Source organism: Tinamus guttatus, unplaced genomic scaffold (assembly GCF_059628265.1).
Source record: "Tinamus guttatus ecotype Peru unplaced genomic scaffold, ASM5962826v1 Tinamus_guttatus_pri_ptg000240l, whole genome shotgun sequence".
NCBI classification, from domain to species: domain Eukaryota; kingdom Metazoa; phylum Chordata; class Aves; order Tinamiformes; family Tinamidae; genus Tinamus; species Tinamus guttatus.
Genome location: NW_028288774.1, coordinates 8964343 through 8991864, shown reverse-complemented (window position 1 = coordinate 8991864; position 27522 = coordinate 8964343). Strand labels below are relative to the sequence as shown.

At 40.2% G+C, this 27522-nt stretch overlaps 1 protein-coding gene across 1 annotated transcript in view; it reads right to left on the bottom strand.

Moving 5' to 3' along the window:
- Window positions 1-570: 570 nt before the first annotated feature.
- Window positions 571-27522, bottom strand: part of RPLP2 (ribosomal protein lateral stalk subunit P2) — a 192369-nt gene continuing 165417 nt past the window's right edge. The window contains exon 4 of the mRNA XM_088525841.1: window positions 571-692. Within this exon, the coding sequence (XP_088381967.1) occupies window positions 689-692 (4 nt within the window). The 3' untranslated portion in view covers window positions 571-688. The remainder of the gene's footprint in view (window positions 693-27522) is intronic.

Sequence of the window (27522 nt, the reverse complement as noted above, 5' to 3'; positions counted from 1 at the left end):
AATTGTCCAAGGGTCTGGCTCTGCCTGTAGAAGCAGCAGAGATCTGCAGTGGAAACAGACCATTTGGGCTGTAGCCACTTTTCTTCCATTACAGCTTTATCAGTATAGGAGCAGATGAGGAGTTATTACACAACTGTTTCATATCACAGGATTTTTGCTAGCACAGACACTGCCTTAGTATTAAAGTTGGAGCTGCAGATAGATTTTGGTTAAGCACAACGCAATTAGGCTCACTGAAATTTACTTAGGATTAAAATGCCATCTCCTATAAAAGCACTAACATCTCTGCTGACCACAGAAAATCAAGCCTGTAGAGCTTGCCTTCCCTTTTGAAAGGCATTTCATCTGCAGACCTACAGTTACTGGTTTGCTGGAGTGTAACTCTTGGTTTTTTACCTCGTGATTTCAGGTGTTGAATGCTGCTGATTTCCAGATGTTCTAGAAATCCAGCACAACGAAAAGCACGCAGCATCCCTGTTACGCGCAGCAGGGCTGCTGCTTGACATTTCACTGGCACATAAATCAAGCAGACCCCAAGGGAATATCAGTAACACATTCCCTAAATGCCGCTTGTTTGTTTGTTTGTTTCTAAAACCAAGACCTAAGGAAGTGAATATCACATGTTTCTCAAGAAGAGAGCACTGCTTGACAATATTTAGAAATCTTTACTTTTTTTTTTCTTCTCCTTTCAACTTGACAAATACCAGGAGCAACATCACCTTTTAAGGCAAAAGGCAGCTGAAAATAAAATCCTTCTTTTAAGCCAGAGTGACTCATAACAGCAATGATTCCTCCTTGAAAAACAAATTCAGTCACTGAGCAAGGACAAACTAGAAGCCTGAGCAACAGAAACACAAAAGAATCCTTCTTACTGCTTTTGTGAGCTGGTGTTGCTCAGTAGGTGCCAGATTTGTCCCAGAAACCTGAACCAGTCTCATACACATCCAACTTCTTATACCTTTTGCTTCAATAGTTGCTATGGGCCACTCAAAGAGAAGCATGTTAGAGCACTAGCCTAACCCACGCTGACTTTTTTTTTTAAAAAAAAAAAAAAAAAAAAAAAGGGAAAAAAGAAAAACAAACAAACAAAAAACAAACAAACAAAAAAAACACCAAGATGCTGCATTAACACAAGCACAAGACATCTCTCTTGACCAGGGACTATCTTTCACTATCTTTCACCAGACGTTCACTTATCACGCATTGCTAAGCACAATGGTGCCTCTAAGCATTGCTTTAACAACAACAGGAATATCTGCTGCAATGTAACTCCAATTAATGCTACAAGGTCCCCTCATAATACAACTACACCAGGCATCCTGCTCCACAGACAAAACAAATATGTTTAACTTTTCGGTCCTGGGACGCGGAGCTTTTAGAGAGGGTCCAGCGTAGAGCCACAAAGATGATTAAGGCACTGGAGCATTTATTGTATGAGGAAAGACTAAGCAAGCTGGGCTGATTTAGCCTGGAGAAGATTGAGAGGAGAGCTGATCAATATATACAAGTACCTGAGGGGAAGATGTAGGGAGGATGGGGTCAAACTCATTTCAGTGGTGGCCAGTGATAGGACGAAGGGTAATGGGTGCAAGTTGAAGCACAGGAAGTTCCCTCTCCATGTGAGGAAGAACTTCTTCACTGTGAAGGTGACAGAGCCCTGGAACAGGCTGCCCAAAGTAGTCTTCTCTGAAGATCTTCAAAACCCACCTGGATGCCATCCTGTGCCACATGCTCCGGGTGTCCCTGCTGGAGTAGGAGAGTTGGACTAGATGATCTCTAGAGGTCCCTTCCAACCTTAACTATTCTGTGATTCTGTATCAAATACTTCTTGGTTCTCTTTGCTATGTACCATAGAAACTAGAGTCCATCTAACAGGAAAATCTGACAACTCCCACCTGGTTATAAGATTTCCTCTGGCTCACTTCACAGTTTCTTAAATGAGATAATTAGAGCTTTGTAAGAGAAGCCAGACTGAATCCTAGTATGGCAATTCAAACTAATTAAAGGCCTGTCACAGACATCTCTAACTTTCTAGGAACTGGGACACTCTAGGATGGAGTAGTTCTGCTCTCTAGTTTTCTTGCTTTGGAAAGTCTTTACTTGCTTTCCCCAGCCCTGCATTCTTCTTGAGCAATCTGGGTCACCGTCAGAGTGATTTTCTGCTGTGATTCAGGATTGCTCTTCCTTGACTCTTGTGTTTCTCTGCATGTGCGCCAAGGAATTTGGTTTCTAGTTATAGGATGTCTCTCGGTTCCCTAGTAGGATCCAGAGCTTGTTGCTACTTATTAGAAAGGAAAAGGAAAGGAAAAGTGCAAATTTGGCAACTAGGAGAAACCAAATGCTATGATCTGCTAATGCTGTCTAAGCTTTCTTTCATCTGAGCCTAGCCTGATTTTAGGAAAATCCACATCACACATCAGAAAATAGTCCCATCACCCCTATCTTGATGCAATATCCAGGGTGTACTGCATACAGGCAGCACCCATTTGGGCAGCAATCCTGAGAAACAAAACCACTGCCAGCATGGGACATTACCAGTGCTCTCTTTTGCCAGCACTCACATGACATTCAGGAGTAGCTATTAAGAGGAATGGCCCATCACAGGGAAATCACCACAGTTGCTGGCAGTGGAGCGCACAATACGCCTGTGAGACTGCCCAGCTGAGCTCCTGAAGGGCTCCCAGGGGACCTCCTTTGCACCAGTCAGATCAGCCAGCCAGCTCTACTTCACCAGTGGCATTTTTCAGTCTTTTTCAACTAATGCATCTGCTTTAAAAACTATATCAGGAAACTTGTTCACTGCCTGTAGTCATGTAAACATGCAAATCCTACCATTGGTGTCTTTACTGCAGTTAGCACCCAGAGCACAAGAAAACTGCTGTACTGTGAAGTCCTACAGAACACAGGAGACTGGTGAGGCTTGGTTTTGTTTTCAAGGGAAAATACCAGTCAGCAAAATTCATCTCTACAGCAACACCCCCTGGAGTCACTCTCACTCTTCCTTTTATTATTAAAGGAACATTGTATTTGTTGCCCACATACTTTCCTCCACTTGGCATCACGCTATTTGTGCCCTCTTCCTTCGATTCCTACTGCTCGATACAAAATGTCTCCTCATCCTCCCGAAAGATTAAGTTATGCAGTTCTTGCCTGACCCATCACCATGCACCATGGCATTCAAAATCCAGCACCAAAGCTGCCAAATCAGCTTTCTCCAGCAGATATCTGCTCAAACTTCAGCACTTGAGTTACCTTCTCAGACTGCCCTGGGTTCAATACGGATATTTCCTGCACTTCCCTACTGCAGCATTTCCTGAACTCCATGCTATTCTCACCCTCTCTCACACAAGTATTAATCCTGACAACCACATTCCCGCTACACAAGTCTCGCCCATCTCCAAAGACCACCAGACTGAATTTACTCTTTGAAGTTGCTCTTCATTCAGAACAGTCCAGTTCTTTTAAGATAGACCTGCATCTCAGCTCTTAAGTGAAAAAGCACATGTAAAGGCACCCAGGGTTAGTAAAATGCTTGACCACTGCTCAAGCGTTCTGCCCTGAGCCAGTTACCCTCTGCACTCATCATGTCAGCAGCATTGTGAATATATCTTCTGGAAAAGGGCACCTCTAGCAACTTCACCAGACAAAGCTCTTGAGCAAACACTAAATCAGGTAAAGCTCCTGTTTATCACTACATCCTGTGATCCTGTACTCCTTTGAGCTCTACCTACAATTAAATAAATTTTTGCTTTGAGAAAAAGGCTCCATGCGATATTTATCATTCACCTTTGCTTTACCAAACTACAGTAACAGAAACAAGCAAACACACAAAAAGTGCTCTTGTTTGCTCAAAAGCAAGTGACCCAGAACAGAGTTACATGGCTGGCAGATTGTAAGATCTCTGACCTCTTTCTAGTATACCATATGTATTATTGTAATACTGGACACTTTGCAGTCCAGTATAAAGCAATATAATCATCTGTCACGTGTTGTTTAATCTTCTAGGAGCATCCCACAGAGAATTACGTGGGGTGGCATATTCATTTGATAAGGCTATGTTAAATATTTGCATTCTGTGCTTCGGTTAGCAAACACATGCGTGTTCAGCACTTGAAAGTGGCAAAATCTGTGATAATCCTTTAGATACTCCTGTGTCTCGATCTGGTCCCTGAGAAAGTTTCCTTTCCTGCAAACCAGCTTCACTTCTGTCATAGTGAGGTCCTGGTTGGAATCCAGATCACATTTGGACTAAAGCAGCAGCATCCATTAAATATACCTATAGTTAACTTCACCATGAGTTTTTTCAGGATAAGATAGCTTGAAATGTATTAGCCATTACGAGTCTATCAGTTCAGCTACATTTTATCAGTGTTGGTCAAAAGGAATTCATGTCTGGAAGAGGAAAGGAATATTGCTTCTCTGAAGGGATGCATTGAACACTTTGAAGGAAAGCACTGATACAAGAGCAAGGCCATGGCTTTGATTAAGATGATCTGGGCCAAGTCAACTGAAGGCGCCTAGAAGCTATTTGTGACAGGATGTGATTGCTGACAGGTAAGCAACAAAGGCAGCCCAAGTTCTTGATTCTAAAGGAAAGATTTCCAAATACAAAGGGCAAAGATAAGGTTTTGTGTTCTCACATGCACTGGGCACTCTAGATTGAGTCACCATGAATGAACCATCCTTTGGATAGGATCTGCCTGTCCCAGTGCAGCTCTCAGAGGCAGCACTACAAGCAGGCAGTAAACCCATGATGGAGGCAGAAACATAACAGGTTGCTGAAAGTCTCTTTGCATCAGATGTTGTTTTCCATCATTGTCATTTAACTACACTAGATAAAAAAAAGGCTTCCTTATCTTGAAGGTAAGGAAACCCAAGACAATTTGTGTGAATCATGTTCAGAAAGTCTACTGTGACCAGATATTAAGGAAATTTCATAATATGTGGAATCTAGACTGCTTCTCTAGTCATTTTAATAATGTTTCCAGACATCACCGTCTCCTCCACAGGCTTGCACAAGCAGAGTAGGGAGTCTATGAATGCCCAGCACTGCATGCACAATTAGAAAACAGAGTAGACTCAGTTACTCATAGCACAGAGTCATGTCACCAGCAGCAAAAACGAGCCAGGATCCTTCGGCCAAGGGAGGCCTCGTCTCCTTACTTCTGCACACAGGAGCAGCTCCCAGGGCACCCTCCTGCGCCTGCTGTAACAGGGAAGCAGACGGTTTCTATCCGTTTGTAATGCATACGCTGTTATGACCAATACTGAATTTAAGAGCTTAAGTATTCTTGACTGGAACAAAATGGATTAAAAGTCCAAAATATAAAACCTTGATTGAGGTCTGCAGCTTTAAATTTGGTTTCCATTTTTAGTTGTTTTCACAGAAAAAGTGCTTAGTAACTATAAAAACATTCTTAACATTTAACTTAAAAACATACTCCATATACTGAAGTTTAGCATGCAAATTTGCTAGGGAAGATACAACAGTATCCATATAATTAAGCAGTTAAGGCTAAAGTTGAGACTTTGAATAAGTGCATTGTTTATTGTATTTTTAGATGAATGACAGATTGCCTTTTTACTAAGCTATATATAAAATAAAGCTTTTGCTTAATGCTAAACTGTCCTTGGAGGAAAAGTAAAATCCAGTTAAAGTTTGCAGAAACAGTATTTTAAATGAACTACTACTAATACACCACCAAACTTGAACACCATCAAACTCCAAGGGAAGAGAGTATATCAAACAGGATCTACATTTTATTTTTTTTATTTAATTACATTTTCTATAGTGAAAGATATTGAGCAAGTGTTTCTGATTCTACCAGTGCAAATAGAATAACTCAGGCCCCTCCACCTAATTCTTCTCCAAATATTTGGAGAGAAAAAAGAAATTAGGAAAAAAAAAAAAAGGAAGAAGAAACTAAAAAGCAAGTGCTACTTAATGGCATTTTTAACTCCAAGTCTCATAACTTTACAATTTGTTAGTCATGGAACTGAAATTGCTTAAAAACTTAAAACAAATATTTTTCCTATACCTGCAGAATAAGCTGTCGCTCTCCGAGGCTGTCTTGGCAGTGTAGTAACTTCTTCCAGATAATTAAGCCATTGATTTCCCATGCTTTAAGTGTTTCCATTTTGTTTTAAAGCCACGACCAAACCTGAACTATTTGATATTTTTAATTTAAGCAATATTAAGAGTTACAAAAGTTTAAGAACTAAACTGACTTGTCACTATTTCAAATCCACCATTAAAGAAGTTTATTTTTAGAGAATGTAATTAATGTATAAGCTCCAGCATTATCTATCCCATACTGCAAAGGAGTTGGAAGCTGGAATGCTGTGAGGAAGGCAACATCAGGAACACGAGGATCCTCTACACTCCCCAGAGCAGCAGGATACAGCAGCTTCTAAAGCAAAAACTGATGCAGCACTGAGCCAACAGTCTGTTAGCTAGGATGCAGCAATGCACAACAGTTTCCAAGGTGCAGCTAAAAGTGCTGTAGGACACTGCCCATGGTCACTTCAAGCTGCCCAGAGACAGTCCACAACTCTCTGCTTCATGAACGAAGACAGAAGGGACTTTCCTGAAGCAAGAATAGAAATTTGCAACAGAGCAGGAAATCAAGTATCCCTAAATCCCAGAGTAAGGTCCCTATTGCTAGTCCAGCCAGGTCTTAATCATACTCCTTTGATCTCAGTAAGGGAACTGCTGACATCTATACAGGCCTTTCCAACCTTAAAAGGCATTTCAAATAAGAGATTAACAGCTATCAGAATTACATATGCATGTAATTTAGATTCACCTGTCTAGGGGTGGTAGATAGACAGCTTCTCCTACTATGACTTTCCTGAAAGATTCAATTTTTCAAATCTAACCTAATAAATGGCTAACAGAAGGAGGGAAACTGGAGGGAGAAGAAGGAGGGCACAAAAACAAAAGAAACACCACCCACACAAAGCTAAAATTTTACTTTCCCAGCAGAACTGAAACTGGAAGATTTTGCCAATTGCATAAGGATACAGCAATTCCCATCACCCAACAGAAAGGGTATTCAGATTTCCAGAAGAGAACCTCCTCCCACGTGTCCCTCCATGGCCTCTCTATGCTTCCCCTTACCAACACTAGTGCTTTTGAAAGAGGACAGTTGTAGCCTCAGATAACGTGCAGGCTGCTGGCTCTTCCTTTACAAGCAAGATACAAGACTTTTGCACATTGCCAAAGAGCATAGAGCTCCACAAGAACAGCGGTCACAGGAACATTCCCCCACACAGCCCTGAGCCTTGGTGTTCAGAAGCACCCGCACAGGAGCTAAGGAGATGGGAAAAGCAGTTGATGAGCACTGCAGACAAAGAAAATGTGGAGTAGTAACAATAACGTGCCATTTAATTTCCTATACCAATCAGACAAAACTCTCAACAACATAGTACTTACTATAAGTTGCCTGGTACTGTAATTTCTGCCAGGCACTCTTGCCAATGCAAAAATAAATACAACTTTTTCCTTTTCAGCTAGTGAAAACATCTACCCTATCTTTGCACTATGTAGCAACTTCAAAGCCGTAACAGCACACGTCCAACTCAGGAGAGCAAGAGATATCTCGAATTTCTTCAAAGCCACACATCCAAACCAAACAAACCAAAAAAGCTTTCCATCTCAGGTTGCAGGAAAGCAAATGTCACAATTCCCTCCACTTCAATCTTCCATCTGGTGACAAAGTAATTAGATCTGGCCAGGGGCCTCCATGCTGGCAGGGCAACATCATATTGGCTGTGAGCACATCAGCCAGCTATTACAAAGACAAACAAAACAAACACACAAGAAAAAAAAAAAAGAAAAAAAAAACCCACACTCTTGTCAGGCCACTCTGTATTCTCAGGTCTATGAAGAGTTCAAAGCCCTTAATGATTTGGAGTCAGGCTAGAGCCAGGTAGGTTTGGTACATAAGCTACATATTTTCATGGTGATTTTGCATGCTGAGTTCTCTTTTTTTTTTTTTTTTTTTTTTCCATAGGGTACTTGTGGCAGTGAATAATCAACTTGATTAATCAACAGGCACTTGTTCTGCTCCCTGTGAGAAATGAATAATCTTCTCCCTGCCCCGCGGCTCTCCTCATGGGACAGAAGGACTACTCGTGCTTTCCAGAACCAAGTGCCAACTGCTGCCCTAGGCACCCTTCTGACTGCTGGGCTTCCCTGCATAGTGTCAGGCATGCACCACCTCACTGAAGGGAGTTCAGCTTGCTCTCACCTAAATCCCTTCCAACGCACACTTATCTCCCATCATGGCATATCCCAGGACTTCACAACTTGTACCCTTCAAGTCTTACAAAAATCTGTTTGCTTCGGCTAATGCCTCTGATTGCATGTTCCCGGGGCAATTAGTCATAGATGATGAGTACAATACAGAGAAAATTTAGTTAGGGGTCCAAACCAAAATCAAGCTTTCACCTTCTCAGTGGCAGCAATGGTTTCCAACCCACTCATTTATAAATCTTGGAAAATACCAAGTCAATAACTGGAACTAAAGACACTGAGCAGCTATACACTGAAATACAATGTCATCACTGTCTCAACCTTCTCTCTGGGGGGAAGAACAGTTTAGGAATCTGCTTTAACAGGGTATTTAACACCACTGGGCCTAAGGAAGGTCACATGCATCTCATGAATGTCCAACCTTGTTTTCTACACTTGAAGTAATTCCCACTGCAGAAATGAAGGTTGGTTTAAAACTTGGTAAGTCACTCAATGTTTTATACTCACCCAAGAGACCCAAAATGGCTTAGGTATCAACATCTTCAAGCTACTTAGGGGCTTTTGAAAGTTTTGTGACAAATCAGTTATGTTACTGCCACATTGCACTGTATCAGAGATAGTAACTTGAAAGCAGACTCAGCTCTTTTCTTTCCCTCTCACTCCCTGCTGTACAGGTAAAGCCACATCAATCATATTCAAATCTTCATTTCCCTGCACACAAGTTCTCACACACAACGGAGGTAACAATTATCTGCTTCATTTCAAAACCAAAGTCTGCTTTGTGATAGCAGAAATCATCTCTCAATACCCATTTACTATGTCTAGTACAGTTAGTTTCTGGTTTTGGCAGGGGCAAACTAGGCAGTACATCATACAAAAAACAGGAAAAGAAATGTCTAGAAGCAAGGCTCCATTGAAATTTATGCCTCTAAAGGGCCCACTCTAAAGGGCTGTGGAAATGGATGGAAAACGAGAACCATCAAACTCTAGAAAAACCCACATTTAAAGCATTTCATTGCTATTCCTCTTCTGCATTATAGTTTGCTTCAATCACGTCAAGTTACATGAAAATGCATGTTGGCCAAGCAGATGAGACACTACAGGTGAAGATTAAAGTGCAGGCGCAACAGCTGTCCACTAGTCACTGACATGCTAGTAGCTCTGTGGCTAACCAGCATCTCTCTGGCTAGACCCAAGCTAGGCCCATGAGATAACAACAGTCATAACATCCTTCCCTACCTCTCCCCGGCAGCTACTGCCATCTGCTTTTCCTTCTTCTGCCTTCTCTCTAGTCTGGCACGTTCTAAAACCACTCACTAGTTTGAGCTTCACACGCATGTTGATGTTCACTTTGTACAGCTAGTGCTATATTCTCTTGCAAACAGACTCTTGGCTGATGCCCATCTCTTAGAAATAGCACGCACTGCTCTAATGAAAACCAAATGCCTCAACATATTCAAGAATTGAACGAGGTGCTACAATGAATCTAGGTCACCCAGCACTGCTTAGTTTCTGCTGAGTCAAAGATATGAGGTGAACACATGGCAGCCCACGGAGACCACAGCAGAGGTCCAGGACTGAATCAAGTGTCCCAAGTTGGACATGCCCTGTGTAACATAACAGGGACCATTCTCATGAGTGTGAAGTATAAGAAGAGGACTCTGTTGCCAAGAGCTGAAGCACTCCGATAAACCGAGGTTCTTTTTGCTCAGAACCCAAACAAGACCACTCCTCGTGGAAACACCTGCACATATAATGTGGGGAGCACCACTGATGCACTGGGGTTTGTCTTAAAGAAACTGAGATAGCTGCTCCCAGCTTTGAACAGCAAAGCAGATTTTTAGTTTTCAGACTATAGGAAAAGTTGCTGTGCTGCCTGCAACAAGACTATATTTAAGCAATAAGCTGCAAATCCAAATTGTATCAGGACTTTGTATTGTTAGCAACCCCCTTCTAAAATGATAATATTCTCTCTCATCTAGTCTGCTTGAACATTAGACAGTCCATGTGAGATAGGGTGGAGGAAAAACACACACAGCTGGTTGGGAACAAGAACAGAATCATTCATGGAGAGTCGAGCAAAGCCTGGATCAGACTGGAAGAAAAGAAATCCTCCCTGCAGGGAGGCTGTTCCCTGATGCTCCACAGAGCAGGAAACAGGCTTAAGAAACAGCACCCAAAATTAGAACGACAAATACCTTGCTCTACTTTCCACCATATACCAATGCCACAATATTCCCAGGACTAGGCCACGTACACCATTTCATCTCCAGTCATCCCACACCCAGACTGAAATTCCACACAGCCCATTTCTGTAGCTTAATTTCTCCATGCAAAGAGCTCATTCCAACCATTATCTATTACCACTTATTTCCACTATCCTGCAAATGACAATTCCTGACACGTAGGTGTTTCTGCATCACTTGAACAAACATGCAGCTATGTTCTCCCTGCATCTCTCCGCTTGGAGGGAAAGCCAACTAACTGTGAAGGTGAGGAGGGGTGGGGGGAACACAAAAGTGGACGAGACTCAAGCGACTTGGAAGTCATTCTCTTTCCCACAAGAAAAAGTACAGACAATCCTACAGATTCATCTGTGCCAGTCCAGCATACTAACAAAGCAATCATGTGACAGCACTGTCATCCCCACCAGAACACGGGTTCTCAGCTAGTGTAAAACACATGAAACTTCCCCTGGTTTAATGGAACTAGACCAGTTTATACCAACTAATGATCTGGCTCAGCATACCCAAGGAACCAATACACCCACTAATTATACTAAACAGCAGTATATTACAATAAATTCTTACAGTAAAGCAGCTCCTATGTGAAACTTTTCAAACCTCTCTTCTCACAGTTTTAAAACACAGCTAGCACACATGGTGTTCTTTATGTTAGAAAGAGAAGTCTATAGCTCACTCTGCTGTGCTTGGAGTTAAGCAGTCCAAGTGCCCATAGCAGCGCTACTCACCAACACTTACAGTGCTGCCACACACATGATAAGAGGATTTTGCTAGCACCAATTTACATGTGCTACTTTCAGCCCATGTAAACTTAAACACACTTCTCTACTCATTACTTAAGTAAAACCGAACATCTTCCTCCTCCATATACCACCCAGTTCTCATTCCTCCCTTTATAATGGAGCCTTTGTCTTCTATTCAAAAGGCATGTGAATAAAGGAACAACCTGAGTTCATGGAGAAGTTCAAAGAACAGTTCTCCTACACCCTTTCAAATTTCTCAAAATATAGAAGTATTCTCCTGTGTCCCCCTAAACCAGTTCCTCCTTACAGCTCCCAAAGCCTCACCGTACCTACCCACACATTCCAGGCTGTTCCACTCCCTTGCTACTGCAGCAAGGGAGCAGACAGGGAGAGAGAGCTTGGGTTCTTTAGCCTTCTGGCTAAAGATTTCTATGGGATCTGCCTCCTCGCAACTTTCACCTGCTAAGCAAAACTGTATTACATTGGTCAGCAGCATCTCTCAAATTAATACAAAAGACCAATTCTGACCAATTTATTGAGCAATTCAGACACAACATTTTCCTATGCTTGTTAGTTACAGCAATTTAATCTATTGGGGTTGCAGTGGGTGGAAGAACTGGCCCTTTCCAAAAAGTGTCAAAATGTTCAAATAAAAGACACTCGCTTAAAATAAAAGCAAACAAACTGTAGCATTTCCCTCCAGCTGAGAAATCAGCAATGTCTAATCAACATAGTCACATTGCACAGATGCATCCAGGCTGATTAGTAGAGAGAAACATGTTCCTTTCTGTAGCCACAGGGGTTATCCCAGGATAAGAAGGCCCAATGCTGCTATAGTTTGTTCTCCTGTTTCTACAAAAGCAAGTTATAGTAAAATACCACTATGACAGGGATGATAAACATTATAAGCTATTCAGTAAATACAGAATGCCCCCTCTGAATCACAAACATAACTATCCTCACATACAGCGGGATACTCCCCAGGCCAGGTGGATGCGAAACAGCACACACAGGAAGCGCTGCACTCCACAAAAGGATGTCAGAGGGAAGGAGAGAAAGCTTTACCCTCTGGTTACCTTCTTCTCTTCAAGGAGCAGACAACTTATGGTGATCTTGTTACAGGGCACATACTACACAGGAAAAAATAATTCCACTACAAACTAGTCTCCCTGCTGACACCTCTTTCATAAGATCAGCAAGTAAAAATTATCTTTTCACTCTCTTGAGATTCATCGGTCTTTTCAAGCAGTTTAATAGCCTTTATATCCTGAAAACATTCCAGTTGTGTGGGTGACTCCTCTGATTCCCCTTGCATTATAAATGTCTGCAAGAAAAGTATGCAAAAGTATGCGAAATGCTGTAATATTTCCTTACAAGGAAATATTCCTCTCTAATGAGGAATTTACTCACTGTATTTTTACTTTTCTCCCACACACTTTAACAGAACCCAAGATCACATTCCCCATTTCCCACAGTTATTTGAGGGTAGAGTATTTCCAGCTCTTAGTACCTCTAAACATTAAATACAGCAAAAGGAGTAGAATAGTGTCACCTCTCAACTTGGCTGACTTCAGAAAAAGCATGCTAGAAACACATTTCCTCAGATAATTCATCTTCTTCCCCTGGCCACGCAACAGAAGGACAGTGCGTTAACGACAGACACTGATGCATGGGCTTTTAATGCTGATTTTATACATCTTGCTGAAATGAAGGCATGACAGGTGTTTGTTAGTGCTTCTCCTGTCCTAATCCTGTACCAAAATGCAAGTGAGGTCTTCCCTTAAGGCGGGGTTAAAAAGCAAGTAGTTTATTTTCTTAAAGCCACATGGAACATCTTTACTTAGTTTTCACTTTTAAAATACAAACTTAGTTCTATAATTAAAGAGGAGGATTTTAAAGAATGCTATGTCACAGCTCTATCCTTCCATATCCTGCTAAGGACAATCAAATAACATTTCAAATACTCTGGACAGAAAAGCCCTCTCTAAATTTCAGTGTTAAATGGTTCTTCTTGAAGTTGCACACATAATAGATCTTTGACTTTTGAGGTTATCTCAAGCTTTATAAATATAGCACAGTGTCAAGTACTGCAACAGTAAGTACCAAGGAATGAATACTCTTATTTGCATTTTCCACAAATGTCAATACTTCACTTGAAAGAGTGCTGAAAAAGACAGTTTCTCTTTTTCCTCTATAAATATAAGCAAGGTAAAAAAAAGTCAGAAATCTACCCCTTCTAGGAATCTAAAGGTTATAGGACCATTCTTGTCTTTAAATTGGTTTCCAGCTGCATCTTGAAGTGTCAAAATGCTTTATGTAAATTAAGTCCCTAGGGACCAGAAACAATCACCTAGTAATAGCTCCATTTAAGAACTTGGTTAATTTTATACATGGGACATGTTATGAGAGATTGACCTTTCCTTCCCTCCCTTTTTTCTCCCTTGACCTGCATTCAAGACATTAAAGCCTTTTTTAATAGTTAAAGTGCTGTACGGGTGTCATTTACATGTCCTTGAATCACCAATGATCAATTTAATTATACCAACCAATGATAGCACTGAGAAGGGATACAAAGCAAGGTTTAGAGGGGGTGTTGAAGTTTTCTCCTTGCCAACACAGATCAGAGACACACCATCAATATTTGGGTCACCCATACAAAATATCACCCTCTGCTCCACACTGCAGCCACTTGCCTTCTGTCAAGACAAAGGTAACTGAGGGTTCTTTAAGGCTCGGTTACTCTTTTGTTTTTAATATAACGTACTCACCCTTCCGTTGCATAACTAGATCCAGCCCAGCCTCTGCTTCCTAGTGATTCAATGGCTGATGCTGTTAGCATTTTACAACAGTCCTATCCTAGGCACCAAGAGAAAAGGAAACAAATGCAACATCTCCAAATTAAGGGAGTCTCCAAGTCATTATATCAGCCAGTCTTGGCAACAGAGGACTAACACTGGTGACTGGCTCCCACTCTGAAGCTGCTCAGCTTTGGCAAACAGTAACGACTTGGCAACTTCCGATCGTTAACACAGATCTCAGCTGGGTCAGGGCTGTTGCTGATCTATTGAGAAATACTTGATGAACACCACATGTCACCCCAGCGTTCTGAGACATAACCTAGCATAAAAGCAAAACAAAGAGCAACACTGAGTGCCTAATAGATGGCAATATGGCTTTTGGCTTTTACTTGTGCGTTTCAATAAAACAGTGAAACCACATGCAGCAGCAGAGCTCCAAGTCTCTGCATTCCACAAACCACTGTTCTCACTCATTCAGATGCAGTTATAAAGCACATGCTACCATGTTTATCTATGAGCATTAGTAGTATCTATTTTAGACAGCAGAAGACTAAATAACAAGGAGGAAAGTTCTTTCAGTGCCAGATTTAATCCTGCACTGTACAACAATTTAGGAACAAATGTAGTGGTATTTGCCATAGCCTCCATCAAGGGCCTAACCCAAAACTCAGTCAATGAAAAAATAGTCTTAGTTCATTGAGTCCTTCTATCAGTTTTCCAAATCTGTCAAAAGAACAGTCACTGTCTCCAAAAAAATACCAGTGATGGATATGACAGGTAAAAACTGTTACATAATGACAAAAGTTGAGAAAAAAAAAAAAACAATACACTGTGTTGAGAGAGCAAGCGTGCAAAGAGCAAGCACACAAACTCAAAACCAGATAAAATAGACCTAAACATCTCTTGAATCAGTCTTCATGCAGAGACGCTGCCTTTAATTACTCAGTGCCTATTCTGGGTAAGGTATGATTTACTTTCTACTACAGGCTGGTCCAGTACAATTTAATATTCTATAGACAGCACTCATAAGATGATAGAGCAACTGTTGGGAGCAAAGCAAGTAACCTATGGTACAAATTTCAATGGCAATTATTTCCAAGCAATCATTTTGATATTACCTAAGTTTTACTACATTGGTTTAATGTGCGTTTTCTTTAATGCATACATGGGTCCCTGCAAAACACATACACACAAAAGAAAAAACACTGGGAAAATAAAACGACACTGCAACTTAGCACAAAACTTATTTGGCAGAACATCTTCTAAATATTTATCCACACAATTTCTGCTTGACTCCTCAGTCATTAACATTTCCCTTTGGGGAAAAAAAAAAGTTATGATTCAGATTACAATGAAGACTCTTTACGCTCTTTGCCAAATTGGTAAATATGTTAAGACTTCCTCTACAATCCTAGATAAACTATATCATATATTTATTTCCTGGAGGCGGAAAAAACAAATTGGCAATAAGGAACAGAGGAGAGAGCTTGTGAGAGGAGGTGCAGCTTCCCTAAAGCAAGAGAGAAGTACTCCGCTATCAGAGCGAGCATTGTGACTTGCACTGCTCAGCATGCAGTTTTGGCATATTTATTTTGGAGGCCTGGTCCAGAGCTCCCCGGAGCAGACTGAAGTTCTGAAGCAGACTTCAAATCAGGTGCCAAAATGAGCAGCCCAAGCAGAAATTAAAGTGCTCAAAACTAAATGCAGGTGGAGAAATACATTCCTCTACTTTGCTCTCTTAAAACCTTTAAGAGCTCTTTCCCTCCACTGCTGAACTAACATCTCAACAGGACAGATTGCAACTCCAAATCATGGAAGAACAGTTTCAAGTTGTCTGTGTGTGCTGAATTTCAAGGATGAATTAATGTACAATTCTTGCACTGGCTCAACTAACTATTCCCAGTTTTAAGTTCTCAAGTAAACAGACAAGAGACAGAGAAACACACAAAAACTACAGTAAATCCCTCCCAGTAAAACAAGGATTTATCTAGTCACATTTCCAGGGGCTGAGCAAAATAGAGTTGTAACTGCATGCAAGCGGTATAATGCCGTAAGTCAATGCAAGTATACATAAACTTGCAAATAGTTAAAACTATTCTGACGAAGAGATTTTCCTCAAAGAATGACAGCTGAATCCCTCTTTCCAAGGGCGCAGATGCCAGTTACGAAATCCACAAATCCTTTGCACCCATAACAAGTATTGCAAGAGCATCATACAACTGCAGGATGGAAACCAGAACCCACTTGCATTTACAATTACTGTGAGCACACAAGTCTGCAGTCAAAATAAATACAACTACAGAAGTAGGAGCAAGACAGAGACTCCAGGTCTTATTCAAATCCCAAACGCTGAACAACAGGTTCTAAGGATTTGCAAATTTATTGAGGAGATTAAAGGCACACATCGACACCTAAAGAGATTTTCAAGCAAGTTAAAAACCTTTGGAAAAAATCTTACCAGGCATTTGTTCATGTCTTTAGAAATTTAAATACGTTTGAAATCCAACTTCAGTAACACATAGATGGCAAATTCAATCTAAGGAACTTAACAATCACAGTAGACCTTCATATTCTCCAGAAATTGTATTTACTCGCATTTGTCTTAGCTGAGGAAAGTTTTTCAGAAGCCTCCCCTTCTAGACTACCTAGCCACAGCAAAGATGGAAAAAACATGTATATGAATTAGTGATGAAACCAGGAACAAGAGACAGCTTGGTTTAAAGGACACCACACCGAAAAGAAGGTTCAAAAGAAATACTGTCACACAGCGTGACCTAGACAGTCGCTTTCCCTCTCTTTGAGCCACTTTTACCAATATATTTTAGCCTAGCTAGTTAGTAGACATTTTAGGACAAAAATTCCCCCTTACTGCATAGCATTACGAAGAAAGTACATGACCTTCAGCAATGACTCCAAGGACTGCTATAACCCTAGACACATACAATTTAATTTCTAGACCACAACCCTCAAAGCTTCCCAGCCATAGGTACATTTTCTGAAACAAATCAGATTAAGTGGACCACTTCTAGAAGAGCCTGAGCCCACCATTAGTTACAGTTTTCCCACGTATGCCCTTATATAATACTGCTTTTCAAACCAAGAGGTCTTTAAATCCCAATGCGTTTAAACATAAGATAGCAACAGCGCTTTAGAACACACATGCACATATATACACACACACACAAATGCAAGAAGTAGGCACGAGAGTATTTAATTGGCATTTTAGAAAGGTCACCTTTTCACCCAGAAAAAAAAACGCGGCAAATTAAGTTAAAACTCCACATTTATCCAGACTCCCTAAAGCAAGGACTTTAATAACATTCTTAAATAACAGCCACCATTTTTAAAAGAATTTTGAGAACATGATCATATGATAAGTCCTGCAGTGAGACACCAAAATTTGACTGCATTGCACATGTTTTATTCCTTGGCTTCCCATAGAGTAAGATTTAAAAAATATATAATGGGAGTACTTTAGTATTTTGGATGCTGAGCTCCTGCTGTTACCATTCCAAAACTTGTGCATAGCAACAACTGTGCATGTTTTAGTCTACACAGGCCTTAGGATGGCAATAACAGCTTTTCAGTCAGGACCTTCGTGATGATGTATATTAGCACAACACCCAGCAGAAGAAATCCTGTAGAAATAAAACAGTTGTAATCCTGTCAAAGGCCAAAGTAATTTCCACCATTACATTGCTGTGTGCGTGTTGCGAGCGTGCAATAACCAGTTAAAGCACGTAAGAATTTCCACTCCCTTAAAATCAAGACAGTATAATGCACGGATGCACAATCCAAATTGCACTAGGATACTGTCCTCTAAATGCCTACTTAGGCTTCAGCACTACAGGGTACTCTGGGCAGGGCATCCTTACCCTCCTGTGAAATCACCTGGGCAAGAGAGGGAGAGGACAGCACAGCAGCTCTGGTGCCATATGCTTCCAACAGGCAGGCAGAGCAGAAGGATCAGCTCGCAGGAGAAGCAAGGAAAAACAGTTACTTGGACCCAGACGAAGAGGGTAAAAAAAGAGACCACTATCAACATGGAATTTCTTTGGTAACAGGCTTTGTTATCTCCCTGTCTTGTGTCCTTTAAATACTAGCTACAAGTTAGTATTAGAAAGCTATAATTATTAGTCTATCTTTGTTAGGCAGCACTGATTGAGGCACTCACTATCTCCAGATCTACACAAAATGATTCAAGAAGCCTCCTGCACTGACACCAGAACAAGAAAAGAATCTATCAACTTGGCTTCGCAACCTTGTGATTGAAACATTGTTCACAGAAACAAAACGAAAGGGAGAAAATAGCCTGTGTCAAGGACAGTTAGCACAGCAGATTACTCATCTTTCTGCAGAAAAGAATATTTTAAAGCTGCCTGCCCTGGACAGACCTGCCAAATAACTCACAAACAGATAACTGAGCAAGACCCTGTCACCCACCTGAGGGTATCCTCTCCATCCTGCGGTCAAAGGACAAGCATTTCCTCTGGCATCTGAGCATCAGTCGGCACTGCCTGGATTCCCACCTGTGATAGCAGCCAATGCCCTCTGTCTTAGAGAAAGGTCCAAGAAGCCTCCTCTGTTAGACAGCATCAGACCCAAGGGGAAAACAGTCAAAAGAGCCATCAAAGAAACTCCTCCAGCAGACACATTTCAAAGAGGTTAGGAATATTTCGAAAGGAAAAGTCTCATGACAGAACTCAGCTCCAGTAGCAGGAATGAGTTTAGAGTGATTATCCACACTGTTCTTCATCCAATTTCTATGCAAGACAAACAAGCAGTTGGTATTGCACTGGGAGCCAACAGCACAAACTACTTGCTACATCCTTCCCTAATCCCGAGTCTCCTCCTCCATGTACTGGGCTAGAAATTCTGGGCAAGCAGCCTCAAAGATTGTGAATGAGGATGGTGAACATTCTGCTTTTCACAAGATTGTTTTTCTGAGTATAAGGCAACAAGGCCTGGTTTCATAACAAACTTTAGAGGACCCAAGAGGAACAGTCACAGCCTTTTAGCATTTAGAGAAACCTTAGTAACAAATTGTGTTCTGGAATATCCAGCTGCTCCCATTTAATAAGCACACACACAAAAAGTAACTATCAGTGTCGCTGCTCTGTACAGAGGGTTCAGAACATTTAAATTAATGTTGCAGCAGAAGCGTTGTTAAAAATGGACTATTTTAAATAAAGTTTCCCTGCCACAGATTTCATGAGCAGCAGATGTACCAGTAGCATCGGACATCTGCTATCCAGATCAATTAACATTGTTAAAGCAAAGCATTTCTACAAAGAGAAATAAATTTAATATATTATTAGGGGTTATTTATTTTATTGGGAATCTTCCAATTCACATCAAAACGATGGCAAAAAAGGTCTCATTTCCCATATTCCTGCAAACATTTTTGTCCTCCCAATAACTTTAAACATTTAATTAGACCTCTCAGCGTGGTGAATGAATTCACTGTAATATATTAAATGATATGTGGCCTAGACACCAATATCTGCCACTACTCACAACAGAAGCCAGTCACTTGCAAGATTTGCTCCCTACTACCCACCTTCTCACAAGCACCATGACACTCTTTTCAATCTGGTGCAGCCTAGCAGAAGAGCTCGCCATGCAGGACAAAGCTAAGATTCCCTTGCAATCAAAAAATCCTAAGTAATCTGTACATGTCCCAACATGCTAGAAGCACACACAAGCGCCCTCCAATACCTCATGATTTGCCAGAAGGGGGAGACTCAAAGAAGGAGATCATAGATCATCTAGCATTCATCATGCTGGGTGGTCACACTGGGTAGAAGGAGCTAGGATACAGGTACTACCTGCTCAGCCTATGTGCAGGACAAAACGCAAGAACAGCAAGAGATTTCAAGTGACATTTCTCTGAACAAACAGAAATTTCTCAAGTGGTGTCATCTACAGCAAGGTGTAGACTAAGTTCTGCGTTATCCAGGAGAGACTGTGACAGGCAAACACGTTCGGTTTTAAGCCAGAAGATACCAATACCCTTTTGAGCTCACCTAAAACAGAAAACACTGTCTTAAAACTCCACACAAACATGGCTCAAAATCTTCAGTTACAGGTCAGCACACCTTGCCAAACTACATACCTTAGTTATCAGCCATTGCCTCTTGAAAACGGAAATATTTCCTTCACTTTGGAAAAGGCCGAAATAATCTTCTCCAATTAGAGGCTGGATTAGCTCATTAGACTCACTTCATAAGAATTTCTAAGGCTGCATTTTTATGTTTCTCTAGAAGAAATAAGTATCTTTGCTCATTTTTTCCTAATAAATACTTATCAGCAATAAAGTACCATGGGCACACGCCATCACAAGATGAAATCTGCATTATTACCTTTCACACTTCGGAGCACATTTGTTAGTCTCTTTACTTGCCCGGAAAAATTAACTTCAGTCTTTTCTCTCCCAAATAAATAAATGATCCTGAAGGATCCTTGGCAGAAGCTAAAGATAAGAATCCTGTTATTCTTACTAATTCGTCTTCTGTTTGTCTTCTCAGAAGCTCTCTCCAGACATGTATAGAGACAGGCAGAATTCATTCACTCTAGCCACGTACCAATGAGAATTTAAATTGAATTTGTAGGACCAGGTCCTCACATAGGAAAGCCAACCAAACAAAGCACTGAAGTATGCAGATTTGAGCCTATGGGGAAACAAAACAGAATCTATATTTAACAGCTTGGCTAATTCAAGAGTTTGCCTTCTCTAGAGCTGTGACTGTTTATGCCACTTGAAGAGTTGACCCTTCATTTTCTTCTTGGGTCAAGAAATCTCATAAATATGTGACCTGGAATAAGGCCAAGTTAAGCTAAGATATACAAACAACATCATCTCAGATGTTTATGATTTATTTACATGGCCTAAGAGGTTTATAGGATATCGTCCCATATTTCTGCTTTTTATTGGGAATCCTAACACTACTCTCAGAGAGCCCTGTTTCACTAGTAGCAGCTGCTTCCCAATCAGCTGAAAGACTGAACCAGTTCCCAATAACCTGCAACAAGCGGAAAAGGGAACAAACTGCATTAGGCCAGGTATTAAATTAGGTCATCTAACATATTAGATGGTGCTCAGATATTGCAGTGACAAGGAGGAAATAAACTATAAAACAATTTATTGAAATATATTAACTACAGTAGAAATCCCAGAAACATTAGTTTTTGGCATAATTAGCATTTCAGTCAAGATCTTAATTTTTGTCAAATAAAACCATCCCTAAAAGATAACCTTTTTCTCTCTAACCCATACTCAAGACATCAGCAAAGCTCACCAGCTAGTACAATAATTCAGTTAAGCTATAGATCTGTACCAGAGATTTAATTCTCCCTTTAAGATGCACATACTTAATTGTCCTTTCTGTGTATAATGAAAACCAAATTTGTAAGGTTTTTATAGGGTTTTGCATGTTTTTAAGTCAGTTCTAAAAGTTTTATCACTACTGAAAAACAAGTATCATGGTGAAGTGCAAAAAAGCTATGAAATAATGACAGGGGATGTTACCTGACCAATGTGGGTAGTTGCCTGGTGACAGAATACAGAAGTAAACAATGAAAAAAAAATTAAAAGAATCAAAAAACACACCATTCTTCAAAGAGGTTTCAAATAATAAAAAGGTAGCCCCTAAGCACCATCGAGTTCAATAGAGTGATTCAAGCACTTTGAAAAGTGGATTAGTAGAGATAGACCTAACCAAAGACTATCAAAACACTTTCTGTAATTTTGATAGTAACTTGCTATGGTTATAGACAGACAATGAGTTTGCTACAGTATGCTTTTCAAGTGTTTAACTTGCACTACAAAGCTGATTTGAAACAGCATCCAATATTCAGTAATACTATTGAGGAAATAACTTGTGCAGGATTTCATTAACATCTTCATCTTTCTCATACAGGTACACTGAATAAGAGGAGAATAGTAACAAACACCTCACTTTGAATTAAAGAAAAACCTATAGAGGGGAAAAAATATATAGGTCACTTTCAAAATTCTTTTTATTTTAAAAAGCAGATGATTATAATTACCCTGATATACACTACAATATTCAATACTGAGGCTTTAGTGGCAAGGAACAGATGTCCATATTAAATGGATAGGAGAAGCAGAAAGGAAGTTCTTTCTATATAGTTTAATTTACTTCTAGACTATAAGTGTTTGGAAAAATAGATTTTTTTTTAATAGAGCTGTGATTCGTATGGTATTAAGCATGGGAGGAATAAAGGAAAAGCTAAAATTTCCATCCTACTCAGTGATACATAGGCCTTTGTGCCTCTCTCATGCCAAAAAGCAAAAGTCTTCCTGCCAATTCCTACTAGTACTGCAAGCCACAGGTGGATACTTTCTGATGTATCCAAGCACCTTACTAGTTGCAAAAGCAATCTGTCAAAGCCACTTTCATGAATCTACAGACAAACTGAAAAAGAAGTGGGAATTCGATATCCTCAGTTCTGTTCTTGGCTCTGCCACCAGCTCACCTTGAACTTGTGAAGGCCACCTGGAACAACTGATCAAAACATTATGCCACAGCTCACAATACAGCTTTTGGAGGCCTACGAAGAAATCGATTTTCAGAAATTTCTATGGGCAAAGGCACTTAGAAAACTACACCAAAATAAAGCACAGCAGCAATGCTGTTTTGTGTACCGGTTCTGAATGAGCAAACAGTGCCGATAAAAAAAAGGTTTCAGCTCTTCTGCCCTCTCGCCCACATCACCAGGTATCAGCTTATCTCAACTTCTATTGACTAGACAAAGAGATACCAAAGGCATGTAGGATCAAATGCATGTTACCAACTGCACACAAGTACATGTTAGTAAATAAATTTGTAAAGAGATGAAAGCTACTATTAATTACGCAGTCACTGAAATCACAGCTCACTAACTCACTGCACACATCTGCAAGCACATATGTAAAATGTCTGTGCCTACAGGTATTCTTTACTCTTTCCAGTCAGTTTTTTTTCCTCAGAGGAAAAGAGGATGGATCCAGCATTCTGTCCCTTCTCTATTCAGCTCTTTAGCTCTACAAGATGCTTTTAAGCTTCCTTACTCCACCTATAAAGCAGGAACAGCAAATGACAAGGCAGAGTTATCAGACATAACTACCATCATTTTGAAATATACCACGACAAAACTGAAAGGTTCTGATATGGGATTTTGAAATTGCCATCTCAGTACATTTACTCTCAGTAGAAAGAGTTCTCTTCACATTGTCCTTTTATCTCAATACATGTCTCAGCGTGCAATCCATCACACGGCTTGAACAGATTCAGCAAGTCCATAACCAGTAATGCAGTGCAACAGTCAGGGCATTTGTAGGAAGCTACATAAACCTCAGGTTGCCTTAAGCTGGGTTATGGAGTAATGACAGCCTCTTCAGAGGCAAACAGTTTCAGAGAAATCCGCTATCCACACCATCCCTTCAAATCATTAAGCGTAATGTGCAGTGCCAACAGGAGGGAGAGCCCAAGGTGTTACAACAACAGATAAGACACCAAATTAAGCACAAAGCATCGGCCTCTCCTGGGGCCCTCCCCCAGCTTTAAGCTGTTGGCCTAACCAGGTGTTCACTATCTCTCAGCTCAAATATCATGCATTTGAGAGTGACCAGCTGCTTTTTAAGCAAAGGTAATAGATGAATAATTTTACAATAACCATTATAGAGATTCTACTTCCATTTAGCATTGACACAGCACATAACTCTGTTCCTTTCCTTTGTACACTGCTGTTAGTAGCAAATATCACAGACAAACACTCCATCTCACACAACAACAATTAAAAAAACCACACACACTTCATTCTATAGCCTAGATAAAGTATGCTCCAAGAACAGATACTCCATTTTGCTGTTTTCTTTAGATTTATTAGATTTTAAATGTACAGACTAAGACTGCCTTTATAGAGACCTTACAGATAGTTGCATTCTTTCAAAGGCAGATGCATGAATAACTCCTCCTCCTCTCTTTCTATGGATAGTATCTTTAAGCGATATAAATTAAAATATTAAAATTTAATGGTAGCCATGACAAATTACTCCTGCTGAAAATAGATTACCTAACACCAGACAGAAAAGAAACATCGAAGACAACAGCTGTAGAAACATGGCATAGAAATTGCTTACACAGTCAAACTTCTCAATTATATCAGCAGTTCATGTCCATCTTTGCTATTCTCTGCATCTCCATCCAATTCTTTGGTCTTCATGTGCTAGTATAAGTTTTTTTCATATGTATTAACATCTATCTACTGACAATTCTCAGAGCTAAATAAACTAATCTTTTGTCCCTGAAGGCTTCTGTGATGTTCCTAAAGCTCAATTGTATTATCTGGAGTTGTGTGCTTCATTATGAACCTTACATGTACTATATGAGCACATACTGAAGACTGAAGTGCACAGAATGAGATAACAGGATCACAAGAGTAAAACAAACAGCTGTTAATTACAATGTCCCTTCCCCACAACATAGTATTTCGAACACTAGATTAAAATCTGCGAAGTCCCTACTATGCAGTCAGCTGAACATCACAGCAGTAAGTCAGCACATACCAAAACATGAAACCCATTGAGATTTAATGACAGATCACCACAGACTCCAATAAGCCTTGGAACAAGTCATACCTCTAATACTCAAATTCATTTTTATATAAAATCAATAGCCCTTTTGCTCCTTTCCTCAGCTATAAGGGAAGCAATAAAAGCAGTTGTTACAATCAGACATCTTAGGCACACTAAAAGAGTAAAGAGCTCCACAATGAGATTAATCAAAGTGAAGGAGTTATAATAGGCTTAAAAAATGAGAACACATTACTAAACTGCTCCCTTGCAGTAATCAAGCACACGTTGCACACAACTCCTTATCCAATGCTGAAGCAGAACTGTAGCATTAGGAATGAGCAAGTGACTGGCCTGGACAGATAGAGGCTTGGGCAGAAGAGCTCTCTAGAAATTCTATTTATCTGTCAAAAGCCAACCAGGGAAGACAGAGAGCCTTATCTTAGAAAGTAAATCACATTTCAGTCATTCCAACACAAACAGGAGGTTTCTCAGTCTATCACCAAGAGAATTTACAATGCAAATAGTATTTGACATCACCTAAATGCAAGCAATCACCTTCACATTACAGCAGAGGACCCCAGGCTCCAGCTGAAATGAACCCTGATTCATCAGACAGCCCATTAGAGAAGCTGACATGAAAAGCGTTCAGTTTTCTTAGTCTGCTCCTATGGCAAAAATGCACCTTGATAACTCCTTCCTGCTTTTGTCTTGGGTCAGGAAATTCGCCTGAAGAAACTCAAGCTCCTGCTGATCTTTCTTTTGTCAGCTTAGTAACCAACGACACTGTGAAGCTCTTTGAAATTTAACACAGAGAGCAAAACAAATGAGATCTTGTCTTTATTCAAAGTTATAATTTGTTGGTGATTTTTTTCTGGTCTTTCCAGCTAAAATATTGGAACAGGAAGGGAAAGGAAAAAAAAGAAAGCAAGATTGGTTGGATGTGCCTTTTCCCTAGTCACTCCAGTTGCACAGGAATACCCAAACACCTTTCCTTTCCTCTATCCACCAGCTTGCTTACTGCACAGTTACGTATGGGCACTCAGAATGTTGACCACACAATTTTATTTGGCTATTAAGAGAAAAAATCTCTCTTGAAGCCAAAACCTGATTCTATGTTTATTATCCAGTAGTTTTTAAAATCAACTAGTTGTTTTTCCTGCTGTGATGATGCTTATCTGCTGCACATAAATATTTTTGCTCTTGATAACCAAATCTCTTCTCAGAAAATGCAGTTTCTACATTCGAAATATTGAAGTACGGACCACTTATAAATGTGAGGTAACAGCACAGAGTTTCCCTGATCTTTGAAGATTTTGCTTATTACTTGCATTGCCTTATTTGTCCAATTCACACTTTGTTCTTAAGTGATCAGAAAAAGCAATTGTAAGCAACATTCTCAAATACTGTTTCATCTAATAAGATCAGATGCCAATTTAGATTGCAAGAAGCTCTAACACTTCAACTTCTATATACTACGATATTTTTATCAGGTTACAAAGATAACCTAGGCATTTCTCTTTTCATTTTTAAACATAAAACTATCTTCTGTGCTTATTATTTGATGCCTTGAAAAAAGCCTTTTGAAAGTAAGCTCCTGGAGTTCGTTCACACTACACTGTGCCGCACTGCTGCTGCCATCCTTATGCTGCCTCTCAAGCACAGCAGAGAAGACACAAGGTGCCACAACCCAGACACATGGCTATGACCCTTGAAGAAGGCCTTCCATAAAACAGGGTCAAACAAAGCAGAAAGCAAGAAAGGACTATGCTGCTGCCTTCTTTCTGCACGCACCACAGGAAGATAAGTGCAGGATATAGAGTTAGATTTTAAAAATCTCCAAGTAATTGCTATCCTTAAGACAGTATAATGCTTTATGGCAATACTGGCTTCAGATCTCACAGAAAACTAAGACCCTTTGAACAATATATACGAAGAAATACACCTCTGACCAAGAAGCTTACAAGAGGAAAGAGCTTGTCCAAAGTTCTTACATAGCATCCATAGAGACACTCTTCCTCAAAGATCAAGCTTGCAAAACTAGAGCAGCGCTTCTGAAGCTCATTCATTCACATCTAGAAATACAAAGTTATTTATCAGGAAATGTTAGAAATGACCTTCAAAATCCACAGGACAGATTAAATAGCTCCACTACGCAAAAGGGAGACAGAAATCATGCATCTCATAGCATTTTTGCTTCTGTCTAGCTAACTAAAAATGTGAACTGCATATAAAGATGGCGATCAAGAAAGTAGTATGAAACACAAACTCTCCAATACCACTGCCCTTTTCAGTACCAACATACTTTTTCCAGCCAGATTGCTGCACTTCCCATTTGAAATCCTAATTTTGATGTAGCCTATTCTGTAGGCAGAATTCTTCCACCTGTTTATATAGTTACAGCAACAACTGCCTGTGTATCAACTGCGTAACACAGCAATAGTTTATGCAAGACATTTTTCTCTTGCCTGTTTAGAAGACCCTCCTGAATTGTCTATAGAGCATCGCCAATACCTTCAGCACAAAAAAAACACACACACACACACACACACACACACCCCCTCAGGGTATCAATGCTCATATACCAAGAAAAGTCAGCAGAAAGTAGATTCCTAAATACCAAAGAAACCTTTGGATAAATCCTGTCCATAACAATAAAGCAAGAAATGGTTTTAAGTTTGTGCATCCTGGTTTTCTTTGGTCAGCAAATAGTACAGATAACCAGGAGCTTCCAAGCCTACCTAAGCTACAACCAAGATGAGCTTTGCCTGGCAGAGATGGCTTGTCTTCATCTGAAAAGCTAAGCTATGAAAAATGCCACTGTTGCATTTGCTAGAGCCACACTGTGCTCTAGCTGTATTTACAGAGTAGTTGGGGGCTGTTAAGCAAAAACAGTTTTAGCCTA